Source organism: Tyto alba, unplaced genomic scaffold, assembly GCF_018691265.1.
Source record: "Tyto alba isolate M040663 unplaced genomic scaffold, T.alba_DEE_v4.0 Super-Scaffold_14, whole genome shotgun sequence".
Lineage (NCBI taxonomy): Eukaryota > Metazoa > Chordata > Aves > Strigiformes > Tytonidae > Tyto > Tyto alba.
In genome coordinates, this window is record NW_024881276.1 from 2,052,465 (window position 1) to 2,074,089 (window position 21,625).

Below are 21,625 nucleotides of genomic sequence, written 5' to 3' on the forward strand. Positions count from 1 at the left end.
AGGGAAAGAAAGCCAAAAGTATCACCATTCAGGCAGCAAGCAAGATCACCAGAAGGCACATGAGGATGATGAATGTGACAGTTTGCTGTGAAGTCATCTATCTGTCCTGAACTCTTCTCTAAACTTTCTGTGATTGACATGAAAAATCAGAATGGTTCCTACACAAACATGCAATTATGATGTGAAAATGACCACTTTCCCTGTTTGACTGTTGAACAGAAGATGATCCCATTTTATTCTAATAGCCAAAGATCAAAATTAGTCTTAGGACACACAAAAAAATGTGTTTTGAATGTTTTTGAGGGCTTTTTTTCTTCAGTCTTTTTTCGCCTGTCTAAAGAAGCTTTTAAATTGTCACATAAATTTTACTTATTTAGACAGTAACCATGTCTTCCTGACATCTAATACTAAGACGCATAAATGTCCTTTAAAAGTAGCAATATATCAACATAATTAAAAATAAAAATTGATATATATAATCCCTCACTGCTAAAGGCATAACTTCACCTTCATATTGACTTTTCACTATACAATAGCTTATCCTCTCCCAGCTTCTTCAACTAACGGGAAATAGAATTGCAATCTTTCTGTTGTTTTGCTGCAAACCAAAAATTCAATAGATGTTTTTAACTCACTGACCTTCTCATTGCAAACCAATCTCCCTACTGATCCTGGGACCATAGATTCAGGGCAAAGGAAGAGTTGGATTTAGTTGATTGTTTTTACTTTTTCTTACATAAGTGAACATTACGTAAGTGAAAGTGTGGGACAGGAGAAATGCTGAGAGAAATAGCTTTGGTTGATGAAACACAAACTGAAGCAGACTCCAAAAAAAAGAGATTATTTTTTGCTATCCCAGAGATGAATCTTCTTAATGAGGCACAAAGATTAAAGAAAAAAATGTTCAGGGACTATCATCGTAAATGACCAGCAAATTCCAGGTCCAAATTCATCCAAATATAACCAGTGGAGTAATGCTAGTGCTTGGTTTCATCCCTTTGCTTTCACAGTCTAATTTCTCATGAAAAGTTCATGATATAACAAATGCACAGCTGCCAACCTTTTTTTTTTTTCATAAGAAGATGTTATTAATTGACCACCTAAAGGAGGTACAACCAGTAATTGCACCAGAGAAAGAGACCAAAAGGCAGTATGAAATGAATGCCACAGGGTCCAGCTACTCTATTAATCCCCTCTTCCACCATCTTCCACCACTTTTATATTCCAATGAATGCCCTTCTTTTTTCAGTAACATAGTTTTAAACAGCCACACAAAGTAATTGGTTACATGGGATTAAGAATTACTATTCATCTCATTTCTATAGATGGCCTTCAAGGCTCAGTGACTCCTAAATCAAAAACAGCTGACTTCACCCCCTTCCTGTGGATCACAAAGGAGGATTTCAGATTTGGTTTGTATAAAGCCATGCCGTTAGGTTTTTCCCATGGAAGTAGCACTGATGATGATGAGACCAAGGCAACCAAGGGCCCTTTTCTGTGGCCACATCCCGTACCTGCAGAGACACGATGGAAGAAAGTAGCTTACACTTTTGGAGACGTCGGGGCTGACCTGAAGAGCAACGTGAAATCTGCCTGCAAGGTAAGGGACTCAGGAAGGTGGCTTGGACCATTGTCTACCGACTGCAAAAGCCACTTTCATGTAACTGTAATGAAGAAGAACCTGGTCAATCCATTGTTTAAAGGCTGAGGAGAATGAGAGAAGTGCAAAATCGAAATCCAGCCTTCACTGCCATTTTGCAGTATTTCTGACAGACCAAACTGCACCACAGTTCAGTGTAATGCTGTAACAGGCTTATTTCAGGAGGAAGGATGCTCTGGAAAGGTGGAGTCATTGGAGTGACCACTGGGGATGGTCCCGACCTCCCTGCACGGAGCCCAGGGAGCCTAAGGCGATGTGGTAAAAGCTGGAGTCAGAAGGTCCTGTTCTTAAATACACAAAGTAAATGAGAGGACATTCTGACAGGCAGGTGAGACAATACACACACTGACCACAAAATACCTGCAGGATTGTGCTGCAGTCAAACGGAAATGCTCAGTCTAGAATAGGGTGGACATCTATGTCGCTGGGAAAAGGACCCAGCTTAACTCAAGAACACTTTCTTCAAGGTAATTTTAGTGACTGAGATAAATCCCCTGTTCTGTTAAATAGATTCTTTGGAAAGTCTTGTCGCAGTGTACATTTGAACAATTTAGAGTACCTGGGAATCTCATCCCTGAAAGATAATTTGGCAATTTAAGTTAAGTAGATGCATTAAAACAAACCATACAGACATGCCAATTTACTGAACTTCTTTAGGGAAAAAAAAAAAAAAATATTTGGTCTCCTCTTTTTTTTAATCATTAGTAGTTTTCTTTGCAAGCTTGCAAGCAAAAGAACAATTTACATTAAAAACTAATTCTCATTCTAATGAAACTAATCAAACAACTTGTGAGTCTGCAAAGGTTTATCCATGTTTTTATCTGCATTTTGTTGAGTAGTCCCGATGATTTAGGGTTAATTACTCATACAGAGGGATCAAACAGATCACATCAGTATTTTAACTGCATCTAATGTATGATGGCTAAAATACATGCTAAGAAGAGCCAGATAAGATTCACCTCCATGAAAAAAAAAAAAAAAAATCAGTATTGGAGGAGAAAGAGAGGTTAAGATCAACAAGGAGAAATTTCAGGAGATCCTTTCTTGAGCCCTAATATATTGCTATAGCAGATTAGATAAACATGTGTCTGTAAGGTAGCATGGGCTTAGCTCTTTAATTGTACATCTATTCCTAAATCACACACGGCGACTACAGTTTACTCAATAGGAAAACAGTGTTATCAAAAGAGCTGCAGCTACAGCCTGCACTTGCAGGATGGTAGGCTCCCCCGTGATTTAGTATTTTTCATCTCTGGCACCTGTGACCATGATTTTCAAACTGTGGTTCACAGTAAGTTGCGTGCCACCAGTACACAAATTTGTATCACCCACTGACAGAAGGGTGAGAGCTGGTCCATAAGAACATGAACTTGGTTTTTGTTCCTCTAGCAGGATAGTTAACAGGACAGTAAATAGCACTGGCAAACACACCTGTAGCAAGACATATATGTGAATTCACAAAACTGTCTACAGATGTACCCGGTCCTACTCTTCCCCTGCCTTCCTCCCACCCTCACATATACATTGTACTTACAGTGCTTTCAAAACAAGGCATTAACTCACCCCCGCCACACGCTGAAGAACTTTTACAAGATTTGATTCTGTCAGTAAAACTCTTGGTCAACACAACAAACCCTCAAATACTCCAAAAACCGTTTATAAAGGATTTATATAGCTTTTGTGGTCAAACTGTCAATTTGATTATTTTGTTAATATTTGGAAAGCATAGCTATAATGATTTCCAATTCTCAATCCGACAGAAATACTTTCAGATGCACATCAAGCCTTGACCTTGGTTTGCTGTGTAGACTTAGAGGACACACTTAAATTGTAGGTAAGTAAGGGGCACAGCAAAACTCATCCAGCTAGCCTGGCTCTCCCTTGCCCAGATCAGGGGCAAAATGCTCCAAACCTCCTTTCCTCCCAACATAATCGGATTTCCTTCCAACTGAGATGCAGAGATACGGGACAAACCTCAGTCCTTCTCAGCAATGCAGGGACGTGACCACCATGCTGGTGCCTGTGGGGAGCCCCCAGGACTTCACCTCCCACTTGGCACGAACAGCTATGGACAACCACACAAAGAGGAGGGAGGGACAGAGAGAGAAAAATAAAAAGAAAATCCTGTTCTTCGGATGGAAAGTCTAGCTGACTACAGTTAAGATCCAGGATTCTGATTTGCATTACACTTCTGATCCATTTCAATTACATATTTAAATAAATTGTACTTCCATGTTTACTTAATATTAATTAGTTTTTTAAAATCTGATTTAAACATTAAACTGCTTTGAAATCTACCCTGGTTTTTGTTTGTTTGTTTGTTTGTTTTTTTTCCTGATTCGTAGCAGTGCAACAAGAGTCTCCAGCATCAGATTCTGGAAATTGTTCTGGCACTCTACTTCACCTCTGCAGCGTAAGCTATCTTGTTCGATGCAGACACCCCCACACAGCATTTCAAGGCCTGTGCTCTGCAGGAGCTCGGATTAGGTACATCATTGCTCTCGCTTTAGGCTCTGTCAAGTCACCTCTACAATTTCTCAAACTACCCAAAAAGGTTGACAGTCCATCCTGGCTGCCTTCCATGCACTGTGGTTGCTGCTGGTGAAAAGCTTGCTCCAAGCCTGTTACCAAAGGGGATTAACAAAATGAATGTGTGAACAAGAAACTTCACAAAGACACCTGCGATATTTTGGGGTCTATAAAATATTTCTAAACACTTCTTAATAGAATTGCTGATGTTGCACCTGTCACAACAGGAAAGACTAGCACCCCTGCCCCAAACCTGCACCGTTCCTGGTGCAGGAGGGGGTACACAAGGAACACACACTCCTTGTACATTTTCTATGCAGTGTGTCAGCTGTCACCGTTGTGTTATTAGTGCCATTTTACTGTTTGCAGTCTTAGCTATAGTGATTCGGTTTAGAGCCCTATAATGCATTTTGCTGAAAGAGGTGAGAGGTGGGACATGAAAACTGCTTCGTCCCTGTGTGTTTTGTGACACCATGTAGGGAAGAAAAGCAATGTGTCTGGTCTCGAAAACACAGCAAAACTGGCCCGTGGCTGCTATTAAAGCTGAGATCAGTTCAGAAATCTGGTGATCCACGACCCCCCATGGCAATTAAGACTGCTCTGATGTCCCACTACGCTTCTTGTTTTCTATGTGGGTGGGAGAAACAACACGCACTTAATGAGCAGACGTATCTGATCTGCAAGGAAATAAAAATTAATTTGGATTAGGAGGAAAAATATTCTGTTTGTCCTTACTCTTACCTGCCCTGCATGGGAACAGGAGTGAAATTCCCCAGAGCAATGCAGCCATCCTCCCTTATTGCTGGTTTTTCACACATGGTCTGTGGCTCCCCAAGACTTGCTACCATGCCATGATACTCTTTTAATAGCCGCAGCTCATTGCAACTTCTGGTCACCGGTTTGGCTGCCACCTTTGCAGATAAACTGGCTTGATGTAAAGATGTCTGATTCAGCTCCATTTCTTGTTGTCTAGAAATCGTATTGTCATCTTTGTTATCCAGGTACATCTGTCCCTGGGGGGTGTTCTCCTAAAGAAAGTGAAAACAAATATATTAGGACTAAATTGAATTGACTCAATGTTTACTTCAGTACAAGCGTGTTAAAAATGCCAAGCAGAAGATTTCTTTGTGCACCTTTGGATATTTCTCTTGTTGGTTTATTTCCACCAGGAATAATTCCAACATTTTAAACATCTTTGCAGCTTCAAAATTAGTCATTATAAGAAGCACTTAAACTAGCCATTATAAGAAGCACTGCGTAAAGAGATGGGTCTTCTACTTTTTCTATGCCTACCATGATTTTCTCCTACATATCTCCCAGCAGCTTGTACTGGCCTCTCCTAAAGGAATCAGTTAAAACCATCTCCACAACAGAGGCGCGGGGGCCAGTGGTGCAGACCATCTTCCCAGCTTATAACAGAATTGCTTCACCACCACCACACAGCTCTTCTCCAGCGGCCGGGGTGGCAGCAGCCCCGCAGAAGCCACCGCTCTCCTCCCAGCCCTCGGGCTCCCTCGGGAAGCCCTGCCAGGCTGAAGCTCTGCCGCAGCTGATGGCCCCTCCTTAAGCAGAGCAGGTACTCGAGTTTTATGAAGACAACGTGCCATTTCAGCAGTTGCCAGAGGCATTTAAGAAATGTGAATCCAACCTTGATGAAAATTAGGTTCTATTATATGATTATTAACGGTGATTATAATAAAACTTAGTGCATAATAGTCAAAAAGCTTTTACGCTCTCATCATTAAAATTCAGCATGAAAAGTTAGAAAAAACACTTCAAAATCCCACAAAGTGCACAAATCAGACACAAAGACTGAGTTAAAGATCAGCCTGTCTTAAACGCATGCTGTGGAGTCTAATCACAAGAATATTTCAGCGTAAAGTGCCAAAGCCACCGCAGAGGACAGCAAGAGCTCAGGAAACTGGCCCGCCAGCCTCCGACGTCCCTGCGGTGGGGGAGAGCAGCCTTGTCGGAGCACATACCTGCTCCTCCCTGCGGAGATCTCAGCACAGAACACGCAGGTAGAACTGCAGGGCTGTGGGGCGAAAATAGCACAGTAATAGGGAATAGGTCCCAGCAGGAGAAATCACCAGAAAAAGAAATAACAAAAAGCTAATGATGATTCTGTGCAGCTTTAAGCTCTCATGGTCTTGCAGGCTAGAAGGGAATGGAGGCTCCTGAAAAAAAAAAAAAAAAAAAAAAAAAAGACTGAACGTACAAGTCACCACAAATGCAGATGTTGGCTCCAAGCAAAGGCAGGCTTGCTAGCCAAATCCAAATCAGAATTTCCCCAGGTGGCATTTCCTTTCCCAGTCCTGCATTTCTTTTTCTTTCTATTCCAAATGTCTTTAGCTGTCATCTCCTAATCTTCTTCACCTGTCCTTACAAGTAGATTGACGAACTTGACTCTTCCCATCATTACACAGTAGCTGGAGTACTGTGTCCAGTCCCAGTCCCCACAGCTCAAACTGGAGGGAGTTCGAAGGAGGGCCACAAATATGATCAAAGGGATGGAGAATCTACCCTATGAGAAAAGACTGAAGGAGTTAGGTGTTTTCTCCCTGGGGAAGGGAAGGGTCAGGGGGGACCTCATTGCAGTATTCCTGTACTTAAAGGGCAGATACAAAGAGGACAGGCTCTCTCTTCACAAGGAGCCACATGGAGAAGAAAAGGTACAATGGGTACAAGTTGCTCCAGGTTAGATTTCATCTTGCTATAAGAAAGAAAATTTTTTTATCGCTGGAACAACATCCCCAGGGACGTGGTATAGTCCCCATCGCTGGAAGTTTTCAAGACATGACTGGGCAGTGTGCCAGATAGGTAATCTCATTCAGGCTCCCTTTCCCATGAGAGGTCAGACCAGATGGTCTTTCAAGGTCCCTTCCAACCTGAGCTGCTTTATGAGTCTGTGATTAACAGCTAGGAAAACATCAACATAGGTAAGCCTTTGCTTACTTGTTCTTTCTTGGTTTTCCTGAAAGGGAGAAAAAAGAAAGGGAAGGTAGGAAGTGTGTGGTGAATTACTGAAAGAAAGACGGTGGCAACTATTGGCTTCACAGGGTTCCCATTTTTAGATATGGCTGGCACGCATCAAAAAACACTGAAGACACTTCACTTTTCAATGGATAATACCTCTCCCCTAGATATTTCCATAAACGGACAAGCCCTTTCATCGTCTGGTATAAGGAGCACAAGCATGACTGATGTCACACCAAACACACTGTCACTGAGCTGGTCCAGGGCTTCTTCATGGCCTGGAAAGCACTGAATTTTGGTGATCCAAAACAAAATCCTGAGTGAAAGTCCTGAAAGGCCAGGCTTTCCACTCCTGCACTGTGGTATCTGAGGCTAGAGGTTTTGGGAGAGCCAACACACACCACGTGGGGACCAAGGCGCACTCCATCAACATCTTCTTGTTACCTCTGGTAGTCTGCTGACCTAGCAGGCAGCCAGTTTTTCCTGTTCTAAAATCCTAAACTGCCTTTTTTTGCTAATAAATAACTTTGAAATGCAAATACCTCCAACTCCAAATGGAAAAGATAACTGTTCTTGTCTTCAATCTCACTTTATATGTTTACATACAGGTTTTATTAAGACACTCCATAAATTGTAATTGAGATATCTGCCCACTTATTCCATTTTTCATAACATTTGATTTGTCTGAGTGCCTGCTGTGAAAATACACAGATTTTTAAATGATGTCAGGCTGTGGAAACATGAGCAGTAAACCTACAGCAACTCAGGCTGTACTAGTTCTTAAAAGATGAGAACCTGAACACAACCACTAAAACTGATCCTGTCTCACCCCAAAAGTGAGAATTTTTTATACTGAGGTGAGTAAGGACTAAATTAGTCAGGCTTTCATATGTACAAAGCCTTAGCATGAAAGACATTTATTTTCAGAATTAACATAAGTGAAAAAACAAAAGAAGGCCAAGGATGAGAAGCTTGAGAGAAAATTTGATGCCTAGATACAAAGCCATAAACCACATTATTGCACATTCACAAAAGCTTTGCAAAAAAAATAAAATAATTCAGCATCATTTTGCCACAAGAGACAGGTTTGATTGTGATTACCTACGTAGCTAAAACATTGCTAAGGCAACTATCACCATGGTATCTAAGCTTCTAAGACATCAGTACATTTACCATTCAAGAAATTCTCAAATGATCACATTTCTCTGTAGTTACAGAACTTTTCTTCACTTTTAGTTATTCTTCCTTTTTCTTATCTTGTAATGCCTCCATCAGCAGTGAGACAGAGGTGAGATGTTATCAAGTGAAGGTGAGGAGAGATTTTAGCCAAGGAAAGTTAATTTTGGGTTCATCTCTCTGGAGCCATACACCAGCAAGGTTTTTTTAGCCACAGCTAGAAATTGGTCCAGCAACCACCCATCTGTAGTCTGACTATAAAAGGGCTCATACAGTATTTAAGCCATGTTTGTTATCCATTTTCATCCCTTTCATCCCAGTCCAAGCAGCTGAACATCCACTTTTAAAGTAGTAGTGCAGAATTCATTTTCTCTCCAACTTTTCAGGTACTAATAAGGTCAACAGGATATGTTATTTTATTTAAGCTTTGTGTAGCCTGCTTTTTGGTTGCAAAACAAAATGCTGGGGGAAAATTATGTAGCTGGTAATACATCATCATTTAAAACGTTATTTTCCTGGGTATCAGTAAGCACAGGGTAGCATTTTTGCAATCAGAAATGAAGCAGAATTTAATCTTGGGTGCCATGAGGCTACAACATATCACATCTGCTCCAGGTAATGCCCAGAAATAGCATGTTTCCTGTCTTGCACATCTCATTATCCATCAAAGTCTTTCTCCCACCAAGACTGGAGAAAACATTACCGCTGCGCTAAATCACCTTCCCATTATCAGGTAGAAACCCAAATTCTGAAAAATAACTAGCTGAAGAGGGAGGGTGTGATGCTGCTGAGCAGAGTGTGCCCGCATGCCTGCCTCACCCAGAGGAAGGAGAACACGGCTCTTGAAGCAACACTCATGCTCAGCCCCCAGAGCTTGCATCTGCTGGGGAACTGCTCTCCCAAGGAAATTTCAAGCCAAATCTCACCTGCCTGGGAAGCCTCTCTATAGCATTTGAGACTACAGAAACTTGTCTCCGGCTCCAACTCCTCTCTCAGTGTACCTCTGTGCCAGGAACCCTGAAGAGGCCAAGTGTACAAGCTGCTGCAAAGAGCCTCCTGCAGCCTCACACTTACAGAGTACACCAAGGCAAATGTGCCACCGAGGCACCTTTCTTTATCTCCCTCCAGACATGCATCTCCCAACAGCTTCCCCACAAGTCACACAGGTGATGTTGTAGTGGCCTCCTGTGGCAAAGACACCTTAAAATGGTCTCAGCAGCAGGGAGGAGAGTCGTTATTCTTAGCCTGTGGCCCACAGAAACACAGCAGGGCTTCAGCACTACATCTCAGAAATCACCCCATCACAGGCTTGTCCTTGCAAGGCTGTTGCTGCACATATCCCTGACCCTGCCATCCTGGGGACAGTGGAAAACCATTCCCAGGACTGGTAGATGAAAACTCAGCTGAAAACCTATCCCTAGAGCCGCAATCTAAAAACAAAACACACACACACACTCCCACACTACCACTGCCAAAACACTTCTTTGCATTTATCTATTCTGAGTAAAGGAACGGTACTGTGGTATCTAATGCTGTGATGTGCAAGCAAGAATTCTCAGTATTTCTTAATTGTTGTTTTTTTCTCTTATAAAGAAGTGTTTCTAGCTGTAGGGAGTAGGTAAGACTGTTTTGGGCATTCAGGGCATAACAAATCACTTTGACATCCAGGATTTGACAGTATGTTCTAGGGAGGCTGTTCTCCACAAAAACCCTGCCTATCCTACATATAGGATCCCCATTTTCCCATAGGGTAGTGTTAGGGATTGCACCGAATAACACTGCGCAGAGCATCCCTCCCTTGCATGACCAAGTGGGAAGACAAGAGAGCATGGTGTGCAGAGTGGGGCTGCAGGGCAGGCCACAGCAGGTTGTCACTACTGACTCTTCCATGTACTTGGGGTCGTCTTTTTTTGCTGCCCATCAGTGACAAGAGGAATGATGTGGGTAAGCCTTTATCATTATGCAGCAACTGCACAAATAAGAATCCCTGAGGCTCGTACCTTAGGTAAGACTCCTTACTTACGTTCCCCATGAATACTTGGCCCAGGGCTGAAGAGAGGGCTATTTGGCAGGTGGAAGCAGGGCAGATGGGCTACGAGAAGCTTCGTCTCCATTGGCCTGCCCAAGAAGAAATTGCTTCAAACTGATCCCAGGTAGAGGCTCCCAGACACAACCATTGAAGCCCAGATACCTTATATTCTCTCTCATCGAGTTGTAATGCTTAAAATACCACAGTTACGAACTGGCAGATCTTCACAACTTCCACCAAGTTGCTGAATTTCCTTAGCCAAGAGGAGGGTGTCTGACTAAGAGTGATGTGCTTTACTAATCCATGTAATACATGACCAGATCTGCTGGAGGTGCAGCAGCGCGGAGCCATTTACTGTGGCCTCACATTTTATGTTGTCAACCTGGGATGCACACTCATGTGTCCAGGAAAGTGAGGAAGGGCTCCCGCTACAGCACCTTGCAGGAATTTAGCAGAAGCCCCTAAACCTTGGGGCAAGATGGTCTCTGCTGACCCTTTGGTGGCTTCCTGCAGCCAGGAGGCAGCCCATGCTGGAACACAGCTCTTACGGACTTCCCAACTCAGCAAGATCTCCGACACCCTTGCTGTTCAGCCCCTGCTGCCCTGATCCTGCTGCTCAGACCTAGCAGCTCAGACCTTACAGCTGCGTTAAGGCAGCAGAGCCCCCGGTGAGCACACAAGACTTTGACTTTTTCAGTGCTTGGGCTGTTTGTCTCCTCCACTGCTCACAGAGCTCAAGAGGGCTGATGAGGACTCAGCACCACCGCTTCACCTGAGGACTCCAAGCTTAACCAGACACAGGAAAAACCTTGCTGTGCTCAGAGTCAAAATCTGGCCTCTGCAAAGGGTGAAGTCCCTACCTTCCTCTGCATTCGGCCAGCGCTGCTGCAACCCAGCAGCTGCTGAGCCTGGAGACATGGCCTTGCCTCCTGGGGACTTGGTGTTCACTGGGCGCCCGCAGAGCTCAGTGGAGACGTGGGAGGGGAGGGCTTGCAGGATGGAGGTCCCTCGCTGCAGTGAGGCGGTGGCTGGGCTAGAAAGTCCTTGGTGGGGAAAGGAACGGGCAAACTGGGCTGGAGAGTCAGAACGAGCAAGCGGGAGGTCTGCACCAGGGGAGCGGCGAGGGAAGCCGTGGAGGGTTTGGGCATGGCTGGTGACAGGGTGCATGGGGGAAGTTCGGCGGCTGGTCACAGTGACGAAGGAGAGGGCTGCCCAGGGGACGAGCTTATGGTACAGACATCATTCAAGCACCTGACGAGGGGAGACCATTTGCGGGCCGCAAGACAAAAGAAATGTTGTGGAGAAAACACTTCCAGGCCAGCCAAGTAAAGAACAAAAAAACCTTTGTGTTACTTTCATTTTCAAAGCGCAGGCCCACTGACAGTTGCATCAGTGCAACTCTCTGGACAGCAAACCATAGAACAGGGAGAACAGGTGTGACCTCCTTGCTGAAAGAAAACGTATCTTCTAACGGCATGCCAGGAAAGCACAAAACTGTCAGGCGGCACTAAGTAAAGTAGCTGAGAAGTGAGTGTAGCAAGGAAGTGTGACAGAGCAGACATAACAGAGAGATAAAAAAGTGTTGACCCAATGTCAATATGTCAATATGAAATCTGTCGACACAACGGTCACTCCAAAAGGCCGCAGCTTGTGCTCGCTGGCCCCGGGCCCGGGCCCAGGCCCCGGCCCAGGCCCCGGCCCCGGCCCCGGCCCCGGCCCAGGCCCCGGCCCCGGCCCAGGCCCCGGCCCAGGCCCAGGCCCAGCCCCCGGCCCAGGCCCCGGCCCCGGCCCAGGCCCCGGCCCCGGCCCCGGCGCCGCGGCAGCCGGCGCATAGGCGGGCGCAGGCTGACCCCTGCTGGCAGCCTGATCGCTGGCCAGAAACGGGGTTTTCCCGGAAAAAAAAAAAAAAAAAAAAAAAACACTCATAGAAGGGTCCATTTTTAAAGCCGGGTGCCACGGGAGGGTCCGCGACCCTGGGCCCGTGAGGCGCCCGGAGGAAGCGGGCACACGGTGCGGTGCAGGAGGAGGGCAGGCCATGGCCGGGGCCCGCCCGGCAGTGCCCGCGGCTGCCTTCGCTCCCTTCTATGTGGATAAAATATCCGTAATTGCTCAGCAGAAAGTGTTTCTGTGTACGCAGGAAGGGTCTGGTAGGGCACTCCTTCGTGCGCAGTTGCGACAGGAATTGGTTTGTGTGTCTCTTAAGGTGATCAGTAGCAGTGGGTCACGCACAGACTACTGTGGTCGAGCCAGCTAGATTTTAAGAATTTGCCAGGGGAAAAAAAAAAAAAACAAAAAAACCCAAAAAAACAGTTTATGGAGTCCCATCCATTTCAGCTGAAGATGACATTGACACAGAGACTCCCATCTCCCATCAGCATCTGGGCAGTAAGTCTGTCATCATCCTGTTCGAAGATGCAGCTCTCCATGTAAACATTACCCAGTGCAAAAGACACCCGTAAATAAGTATTTTTTTAAAAAAAAAAAAACAGTCTGTCCTGAATGACTATGCGCCAATACCCTGGTCTTGCTCAGTGTTTAAAGAGTTGGCTCAGGGAGCCTTTTAGAAGGAGCCTTTGATGAAGGAAGAATGTAAGGGAAGAACTGTCACCCTGGATATTTGGAGCAGGGAACACTGCAGGCATAATGACAATCAAACAAGCCAGCTACCAAAAAAAAAAAAAAAATCCAGATAAAACAGTAATTTCCTTTTTTCCTTTCTTAATGCATCTGTCAAAGAGGTCAGTACAAAGCCCATTCAAATTAATAGACGGACTTTTAAAGCATCTAAGCAGATACAGATAACAAGTTGCAATACACTGTAAGGTTAGCTTCCCCTTCGCCACCACCTTTGAGTCCTTTGGCCCCTGAGAGCCCATGGAGAGAAACAGGCACTGACCGCCAGGCCCCCACCCAGCACATGCTGCACGTGCTGCAGTGGACCCTGACTACCAAGGGACCTGGAACTGAGGGACATGAGTATTGTAAAAACACCTCAGCTTCGGTGAGACGATTGCCAGCAAATGTCACTAGCTTAGCGTCAGGGACTGGAGTCACTGGGAACATGAAACCTGTAGCACCAAGTAATTCTGAACAGTTCCTGGGACCAACAGTTTCTGGGGTTTGGTCATTTGAAGACTTACTTAATGCTGTCACATCACTGAACCAGTGCATACACTGAAGTAGGTTTCTTGCTGGTAAGCTGAGCAAGTAAAGGGGGAGGGAGGATGGATGTCAATACTAACACAACAAGCCACTGAACAACTGATTCAGCCAAAGTTATTCAAGTTGCATCATCTGTGCACAGGGCCTATGAGGCACCCTCACTGAAACCAAAATGATGCCCACATCTTAGACAACTAGGAGAGAAAAGCAACTAAGTACCAAGCAGCTAAATAGTATCTAAGTTTATGCGTCTGGACATTCAGAGGGCTGTATTAGAAGCAGGCTGTATCAGGAGAAAAATTGTGTAACTTTGAAATAGACTTTTTTAGATTTATGTCTTATTTGGGGGGGGGGGGGGGGGGGGGGGAAAAAAAAAGAAAGAAAGACACACTAGAAGAAACTAGAAGAAACTTGCAAAATATAGCTGGACACCATTCAGCATGTGCAGCTTGCTCTGAAAAAAAAAGATGCTGGGAAACCAGGCAAGTTTGCAAGGAAGAACATTCTCGTTCCTGTCATGACCCAAGTGTAAACCCAGAGAGGGTTTCCTTCTTTAAGCTATGAGAGTTGCTTATTATGCCATCAAGTTAATGTTTTGGCGTTCTCTTAAAAATGAGATCAACAGCAAATTCCATGTCTCAAGAAAGATAAATAGCCTGCTGCGATGCCCAAGGCCTTTCACGGCGCATTAAATGATTCACACTGATGAGTAAAACTCCAACACTCTAGCCTTACTAGAGGACTTCTGAGAGCCTGGTGCTTCTCTTCTGCACTTTTATAGCCCATCATTACGTGGTCATGGGAAGACAATGAGATCTCACATTCTCACATCACTTTGAAGAGCTTCTGTGGGTAACTGCTGAGGCCTTGAAGCAGACAGGCAAGAAGTGCTCGTTCCTGCAGCTCCTGCGAGGGTCTTGGGTCTCCTCAGCTGCTGCAAGCAAAAGCAGCACAGGGTGACAACGACCCAGGCAGGAAAGGCTGTTAGGAAAGAAGATTCTGAAATCTTAAATGTCTTCCAACAGGTCTTTATTGAATATTACAGCTTGGTGATGCTATCATTTTTACTTTGGTTTCTTTATACTTCAGACATGTCAGACTAAGTATATAGCAGTGCCCTGTCCTGTTATTTGGTGCATAAAAATGTATTTATATCTCCCTTTTTTAGTAACAAGCAAGACAGTAGGAAGGGGTTGATTAGTCAACACTATATTTTGAAATAATTAAAATAAGCATGGTTAGTTTCAGCTCTGTTTCAGAAAAAAAGGCGAATTCAGGGTGCCAAGTGGAAAAGGAATGCTTATATCAGGGGTTGGTTTTTTATTAGTTTTACACCCATACTGTACTAATAAATGTTACAACTTCTTAACAAATTTCTCTACAGACTTACAAGCTGAACACCAAGCTCCCTAAAACAATGTGCAGGAAAAAAATGTGTCATTGCCCCCCACATGACACGTCTAGATGATTGCTATTCCCACAGTGTCAATTGTTCTTATGTCTAACTTGATAAACTGCAGGTGCTTGAGATTGCTGCAGCAGTTAGAATACTGATACACAATAAGCGTTCATGTCACATTTCTCCTGTCCGCTGCTAGACTAAATTTACTTCACAGAAAAGATGATGATAAGGAGTCTCTTTGCACAAAGGAATTAGAGTCTCCATATGCCTTGGCAGCTGTACCATGGAAAAAGATAATACCAACAGGTGCAGAAGAGCAGAGTTCATGATATCACTGGTTCCTCCTTTATTCCGAACATGCAGCAAAGCAGAATGAAATAGATCTTTTTCCTATGGGACCCAAGTGCAAATGGAGCTAGCAGTGTGATAGACTTGCAGTTCTTAGCTGGTCTCTTTGTCCTAGCATTATCAGACTGGAGTTTGGTTTGCGAAATGCAGCAAGTATTTCAACGGGCAAAGCAGCATACTACATATGATTATACTTTTCAAAATGGATTTAATTCTTCATAGCCAGCTAATATGGCTGGAGTTTTTACTTCACTTCAGGTAAAAATAACCGCTACGTGATTTGTTGAGACTGGCCATAATACATCCAAGGTAATTAAACCAAAAAGGAGACATTAAGGGAGGTCATTAAGTATTCTGTATAGATCCATTTCCATATTCAGTGCTCAAAAAAGTTGGAGTTTTTGTTTACTTTTTAAAAAATATTTTAATTTATTTTAAAAAATGTTTCCTTCCTGTACTAAATTGTTTCATGGCCACATTCAGATATTAATTATCACCAGAGGACAAAACTATTTCCTGTTTTACGAAGCAATTAATGCAAAAATAATACTCTCTGAGACAGCCATGGCAAACAGCAAAGCATTCCAGAAGCCAGACAGTGACCCTGGAAATGGACATAGCTGTACTGATTTCAGGCCTCATTAATACTTATTCTTTTTTCCAGACAGCCGAAGGGATTTGGTTTTGTTCCTATCAGAGTTTTGCTTTGATTTTAGCTGGGACAAGGTCAGACTTGATTGAGCTAATAAGCCTCAGTTTGGATTAGAAATTTCAGTGCTATTCTAATAACGTGCTCTGGTATGAATTAAAAATTGACCAAGCCTACACTGAGTAAGCAAGGGTAAAAATTAAAACAGACGTATTTAGAACTTTCTTTTTTGGATTTGGACACTCCGTTAGCACCCTGCTGCTCCACAAAGCTTTTTACCTGCCTCATGTTGCGAATCAGCCTGCTTTTACATACATTCATATTTCTTAGATGCAAACAATCATGCACCGGAAGGAAAACCAGCATCTTCAATGAAAACTGGTGTTTCTGTGCTGTTGACGGCACAGGTTCATGTTACAGTCCTGACAAATTCATTAACTTCTCTCTCAGCTTTAAAGCATTCTTACAAAACCAAGAGGCTGAAAGCACATGCGATGGGATGTAGATTTGTGAAGCTGGCAGATTTCTGGAGTGTTAAAGCTTATGAAAATCCAAATCCAAGCTAAAATGTATGGAATGTGAACCTCGCCTCAGGGCTTTATCCAAAATGCACAGAGGCTAGTGAGAGTCCTTCCACTGACTTCACTCAGCTTTGGATCAAGTCCTTCAAAGATGTAAAACAGGCTTGAAATGCTTAGCTTGTGAGAGATATGTGGTTACAAAAAGAATTTGCCCAAGTCCATGACTCCAAGAGGAAGGCTGAACCATGCCATCTCAGGTCCAGAAGGTCAAAAATACACGGAGAAACTGCACCCTTCCTGATGGCAGAGGAAAGGCGGGAAGTGAAGGACACCAGCTGAGCCCGAATCCACAGCAGGAGAGTATAAATAGCAATGCTGTGGCTGGTGCATTTCTATTTCTGACACTGCTCCAGGCAGACCACAGCGTTTCCTCCTCCCTCACCCACAGCAGGCACTCTTTGCATGTTGGTGGGAATGTGATTATTAATTATTTTATTTGGGTATCCCTGGGAAGAAGATATTTCAAGTATAGCACAGAAACAGAGCTTTCCTACCACAATAAAAAGGAAGAGCAAGAAAATCTCCAAATTGATCAAACAATTTAGATGTTCCAGCAGCCAGGGATTGCTTTAAGCTTTTAAGAGGAGGGCGTGGAGCCACAGCCTAGCAGTTGCCACAGAAATGGAGACAGAATACGGGATTTTCTGTTCCCTGCTTCACTGTGTGTTTAAGCTTGTCTCGGGGCTAAGATGTGCCTTGTCTGCTAAATAACCTTCATTCAGCAAAGCTGTAAATTAATTTGATATTTTGAGGAAGTACATTACAATAGTAACAGTAACAGCCTCTGCTCATCAAAATGTTTGGCCTATGTGTGAGAGTACACCCGACTGTGTTGCCCTGAAAGGGGGAACGAGGTTGGCCTCTCTGTTCAGATTATTTTAAGCAAACTGCCCCCAATGAGTGATTGTGTTTGCTGGCACTCACAGAAGACAGTGCGTTCCTGGGCAGAAAGTTCACTGCACAGAAGAGTCATTAGCGAGCCCTTCTGTGAATCCCTCCAAGTCTCCAGAAGGTCTGCAGCAAGAATGCATTTCTGAAGCAGCTGCTTAAAGATCTGAGGGAGACTTGGCTGGAAGAATAGCCACATGATCCTCCAGTCCCTCAAGTATTTTTGGCTTTCAGACGCTAAGTCCAATGTGACATGACAGCCTTACACAATCAAAAACTCACCACTGATCGACAGCAATGCGACATCATGACAGTTAAATGGGGCGGGGGGGGGGGGGGGAGATATGCACCCACCTTTCCCTTTCTTTCCTTATTTTCATTTGGAGCTTTTTAGCCTCTAACAGCTCAGATGGAAGTGAAAACTTCCCGCAGTGACTCTGGCTGTTGTGCAAGGCAGCACGCTGGCTGCAAGCAACTTGCCTTGAGCGTGTGTGAGCACCGTGATCACCTTGTGTCAGGGCAGACCCATGGGCACAGCCAGCTCCGAGCTTTTGAGAAGTTTGGATGAGTTTGTTCCATCTCTAGCTCTGGCCCTGCATCATCATAACTATCCTTTTAAAAATCCCTATTGAAAAATAGCCCCTGAAAAATATAATTTGCAGGTCAGCAGAGGGCTGGAAGAAACTGTCACCTTGTGTGACAATTGGCTCCACTCTGTTCTTGGTCCCTATCCTTACAATCTGGAGGTGACACCCTATTCCCACTGTGGGACACAGGTACAAATAAGAAGGGGAAAACGTCGGGCCTGACACTCACATTAATGACTCTTCTCCCTACCACAAATCTAGAGCAAGATACATTTGCACTTGCTCTAAATCCTATTTTCACTGTCAAAGTAGTGTAAATGAATGCTAGGGTTGGTGGGAATAAGAATTATTATCTTCAAAGAGATAATTTGACCTATCTAAACTTTGCAGCAGTTTCTCTGGAATACAGAAATTTTTTTGCCCCAATCCAATTTGGAAATCTCAACCTAGCAGTCATAAGAAAGTGGAAGACAATGACTAGGTAATTTCATGTATCCCAGAGTCTTTAATTTAATCATGGATCGTACTTCAGGAGACATATTATTCAAAGATATGTATGAATCTCACATCAAACTGCAGACATTTGTTTCTTTTGCTTCATACAAGATAATTACGAGATTATGGATAATTATTAGATAAAATAGTCTTCATTTATCAAAGTTCACAGAAAGTTACCTTACAGCAGAAATAGTTCTGAGTTAACAAAGCAACAAAAAATTCTAAATTATTAACTTTCTCTGACATCCAAGTAGGCTGTGTCTTAAAGCTAAATATCAGTTATTTTAAAGTAAACCAAGTCTCTCTGATTCTCAGGGTTGTAGCCCAACTAATTTATTGCTTAATGAAGTCCGAAAAGAGTTATGTTTATTCCATGCAACTTTTTTGAAAGTGTTCAGGAAATGTGTTGCATTCAATATGTGAAACATTTTTTCTGATTTATGGGACCTTAAAGAAGTCTGTGGGTAGAGGCAGAACAAACCAAAAAAAAAAAAAGTCTCTCATTCATTTCATTAAAGCCAAAAAGTTCGACCTCTCTGTTGTTTTCTAGAGCAGAGAGTAATTGGCTAAACAAAACCAGTTCACATGAAGAAGGGAAAAGGTGTCTGTAATCTGTGAATGACTGATAAACATATGTAAAGCATTTGTAAATGAATGCATAAATTTGTTCCTTTCAAAATATAAGGAAAACCAGTAACAGCTGCTTACCTCAAGTATTGCTGGAACCGGTGTGAGAAGTTTTCCTTGGAGAATACAGACACCTTGAGTTTAGGGTCATATGCCCAAAAATTATCGAGATATCTTTTGCTTAATGGACTGCATTGCCATTTGAATTTTTTTGTGATTATAAACTGGTTTTAAGGCAGTTATCTGGGCAATTCAGAGCAAGCATCTCTGCAAACAGACCTATGCAAATAATAGGTTTAGGAACAAGAAATGTAGTCTATTTTCAGAAAATGAAGGTATAGAGCAAGGAGCTGTGGCCCTGAAAAATGCTCCAGCATTTAATGGGCAAAAGCAAGCCTACAATCTCCTGCACCTTGTAGCAAAAAGGAAGAATGTGATTCTTGAAGGTGTAAGTCCAAATAGTGGGTAGGAATTGAGATTGTTGTTTTCCCTCCATGTAAGAACTAACAAATTCTTACCCACCAATCAATTCTTAACAAATTAACCCACCAAGTGCAGGGTACAGTGCTGGGTCTCCCTTTTTGGAAAGTAATTGGCAAGAAGGGAGGCAGTGCAGAAAAAAAAATCAATTAAAATAATTCAAGGGTTGGAGAAATGCCTTACCACAAGAGAGACCAAAGGTATTCGATCTGTACCTTTTTTCAAAAAAAAAAAAAAAAAAAGATGGAGCATTGACTCAATTGCTATGCCACTTTCACAGAGAGAAGAAGATATCTGGTGCTAAAAGGCTCTCGAACTTAATGGAAAAGGCACGACACCAACAGATGGCTGGAAGCTGAATCCAGATAAATTCAAGCAGGGAATACAGCACAATTTTTATGACTCTTTTTTTTTTTTAAGTCGTCACACTGATTAACTACTGAAACAAACTACTGAGGACAGCAGCCTGGCAATGTCTTCTTGACTAGAGTTATCACTGGAACATCTGCTCAGACAAGGCATGCCGCTCAGTCCAATACTTGGAAAACTGACGGAAATGTGCAAATGCGCAATAAAAATGTGCGAGTTGGAGTCGTGAGTCCCCGTCGAGCCCCAAACGCTATGAAAGTCTAGCTGTACAAATTTCCTTTCAGTTCATGATCTCAAAGTCATTTGCGGTTAATTTTCCAGCTCGGGAAATAAATCAGTGTCAGTATCAACTAGAATTTGGGTTTTAGACCTTGGCTTTGCAGATCTTTGATAACAAGCAGGGAAAACAGAAATGGTTCTCACAGTAGAAAAAGTTGTTTCAGAAATCCTTATAGTGATCTGTTCCTTTTGGACCTATAAAACCTTTAGGAGGCTTAGGTGAAAAAAATCATCTAGTTATTGAGATTTTTTTTTTTTTTTTTGTACATTTTCATGCTTAAAAAGCAATGCTGCTGCCAGCAATTTTCATTGAACGCTGTTATTTATAGAGCCACTTCAGCAATGAAATCGGAAGCTGTAATCACACTCTACATGCTTTGGCGGCCCTTGACATGGGCAGGATGTCTGAGAGGTAGTGTATTCAGACTATCTTTTTTTCTTTGCTCAACAATAATAAAACAGATAATAAAAATCTGCCTTCAGAGCTTCCGTATAAAAGGGGAGAACTCATTAGCTGAGAGACACACAGAATGCAAAGAGCTCATTATGCTTTTGCAATGAAGATACCAAGTTTAGCCAGCTAGAGTATTTTAATTGGAATTTCCAGCAGCAAGAGCAGAAAACTCTCAAAATGAACCCTCCGAGGGAGGAGAAGGAGAGCCCCTGCTCTTTCCCTTTGAGACCCTGTCGCCGAATGGGACATCTCCAGGTCTTTGCTCCTCGTGACTCCAGCGCCGGTGGAGCAGATCCCTCACCCACCCTGCCGAGGAGGATGCTGCCATCGATGAGTGCTGCTGCCTTCCCAGCCCCGAGCTGCTGAACCTGCAGAAATTCCTTCCAACGGGCCATGCCAGAGAGGGGTTTAATTACGTGCTCCTCTCGTCAGCCCCACTCTTGTTCCAAACCCAAAACACCTTGGCCCCTGATTCTTCTCCTTGGGATGCTGCTAAAAGGGACCCTTGAGCCCCAGGGGAGCTCAGCGGGGTCCATGGGACTCAGGGGCCCCCGCCGTGGGCAGCTGCACCCCTGCGAAGGCAGCAGCCTCGCTCCTCCACGCACACACGCGCGGGTCTGTCCAGCGGCCTCGCAGAGCATGTTGCCGACCCCCGCTGTCGTTTTAATTCACTGCGGGGCATAATAAGGGGTTCTGGGAATGCGTGTTAGAAGGGACCTGCGGAGGTTTTCTAGTCCAACCCCTGCCCAAAGCAAGGCTGAGGCCAATCTGAGTCCACGTTGCTCAGGGTCTTGTCCAGACACATTTTAAATATTTCCCAGGCTGGAGATTCCTCAGCCTCCCTCTTCCGCTCTCAGTGTGAGAGGAAATTCCTTACAGTCAAGCAGAATTTTTCTTATTGTAGCTTGTGTCTGTTGCCTCTTGCCTTTTA

General features: G+C 43.6%; 1 protein-coding gene across 1 annotated transcript in view; it reads right to left on the reverse strand.

Moving 5' to 3' along the window:
• OCA2 (OCA2 melanosomal transmembrane protein) overlaps positions 1 to 21,625 on the reverse strand; it is a 213,380-nt gene that overhangs the window by 179,295 nt on the left and 12,460 nt on the right. The window contains exon 2 of the mRNA XM_032982477.2: positions 4,931 to 5,217. Within this exon, the coding sequence (XP_032838368.1) occupies positions 4,931 to 5,196 (266 nt within the window). The 5' untranslated portion in view covers positions 5,197 to 5,217. The remainder of the gene's footprint in view (positions 1 to 4,930; positions 5,218 to 21,625) is intronic.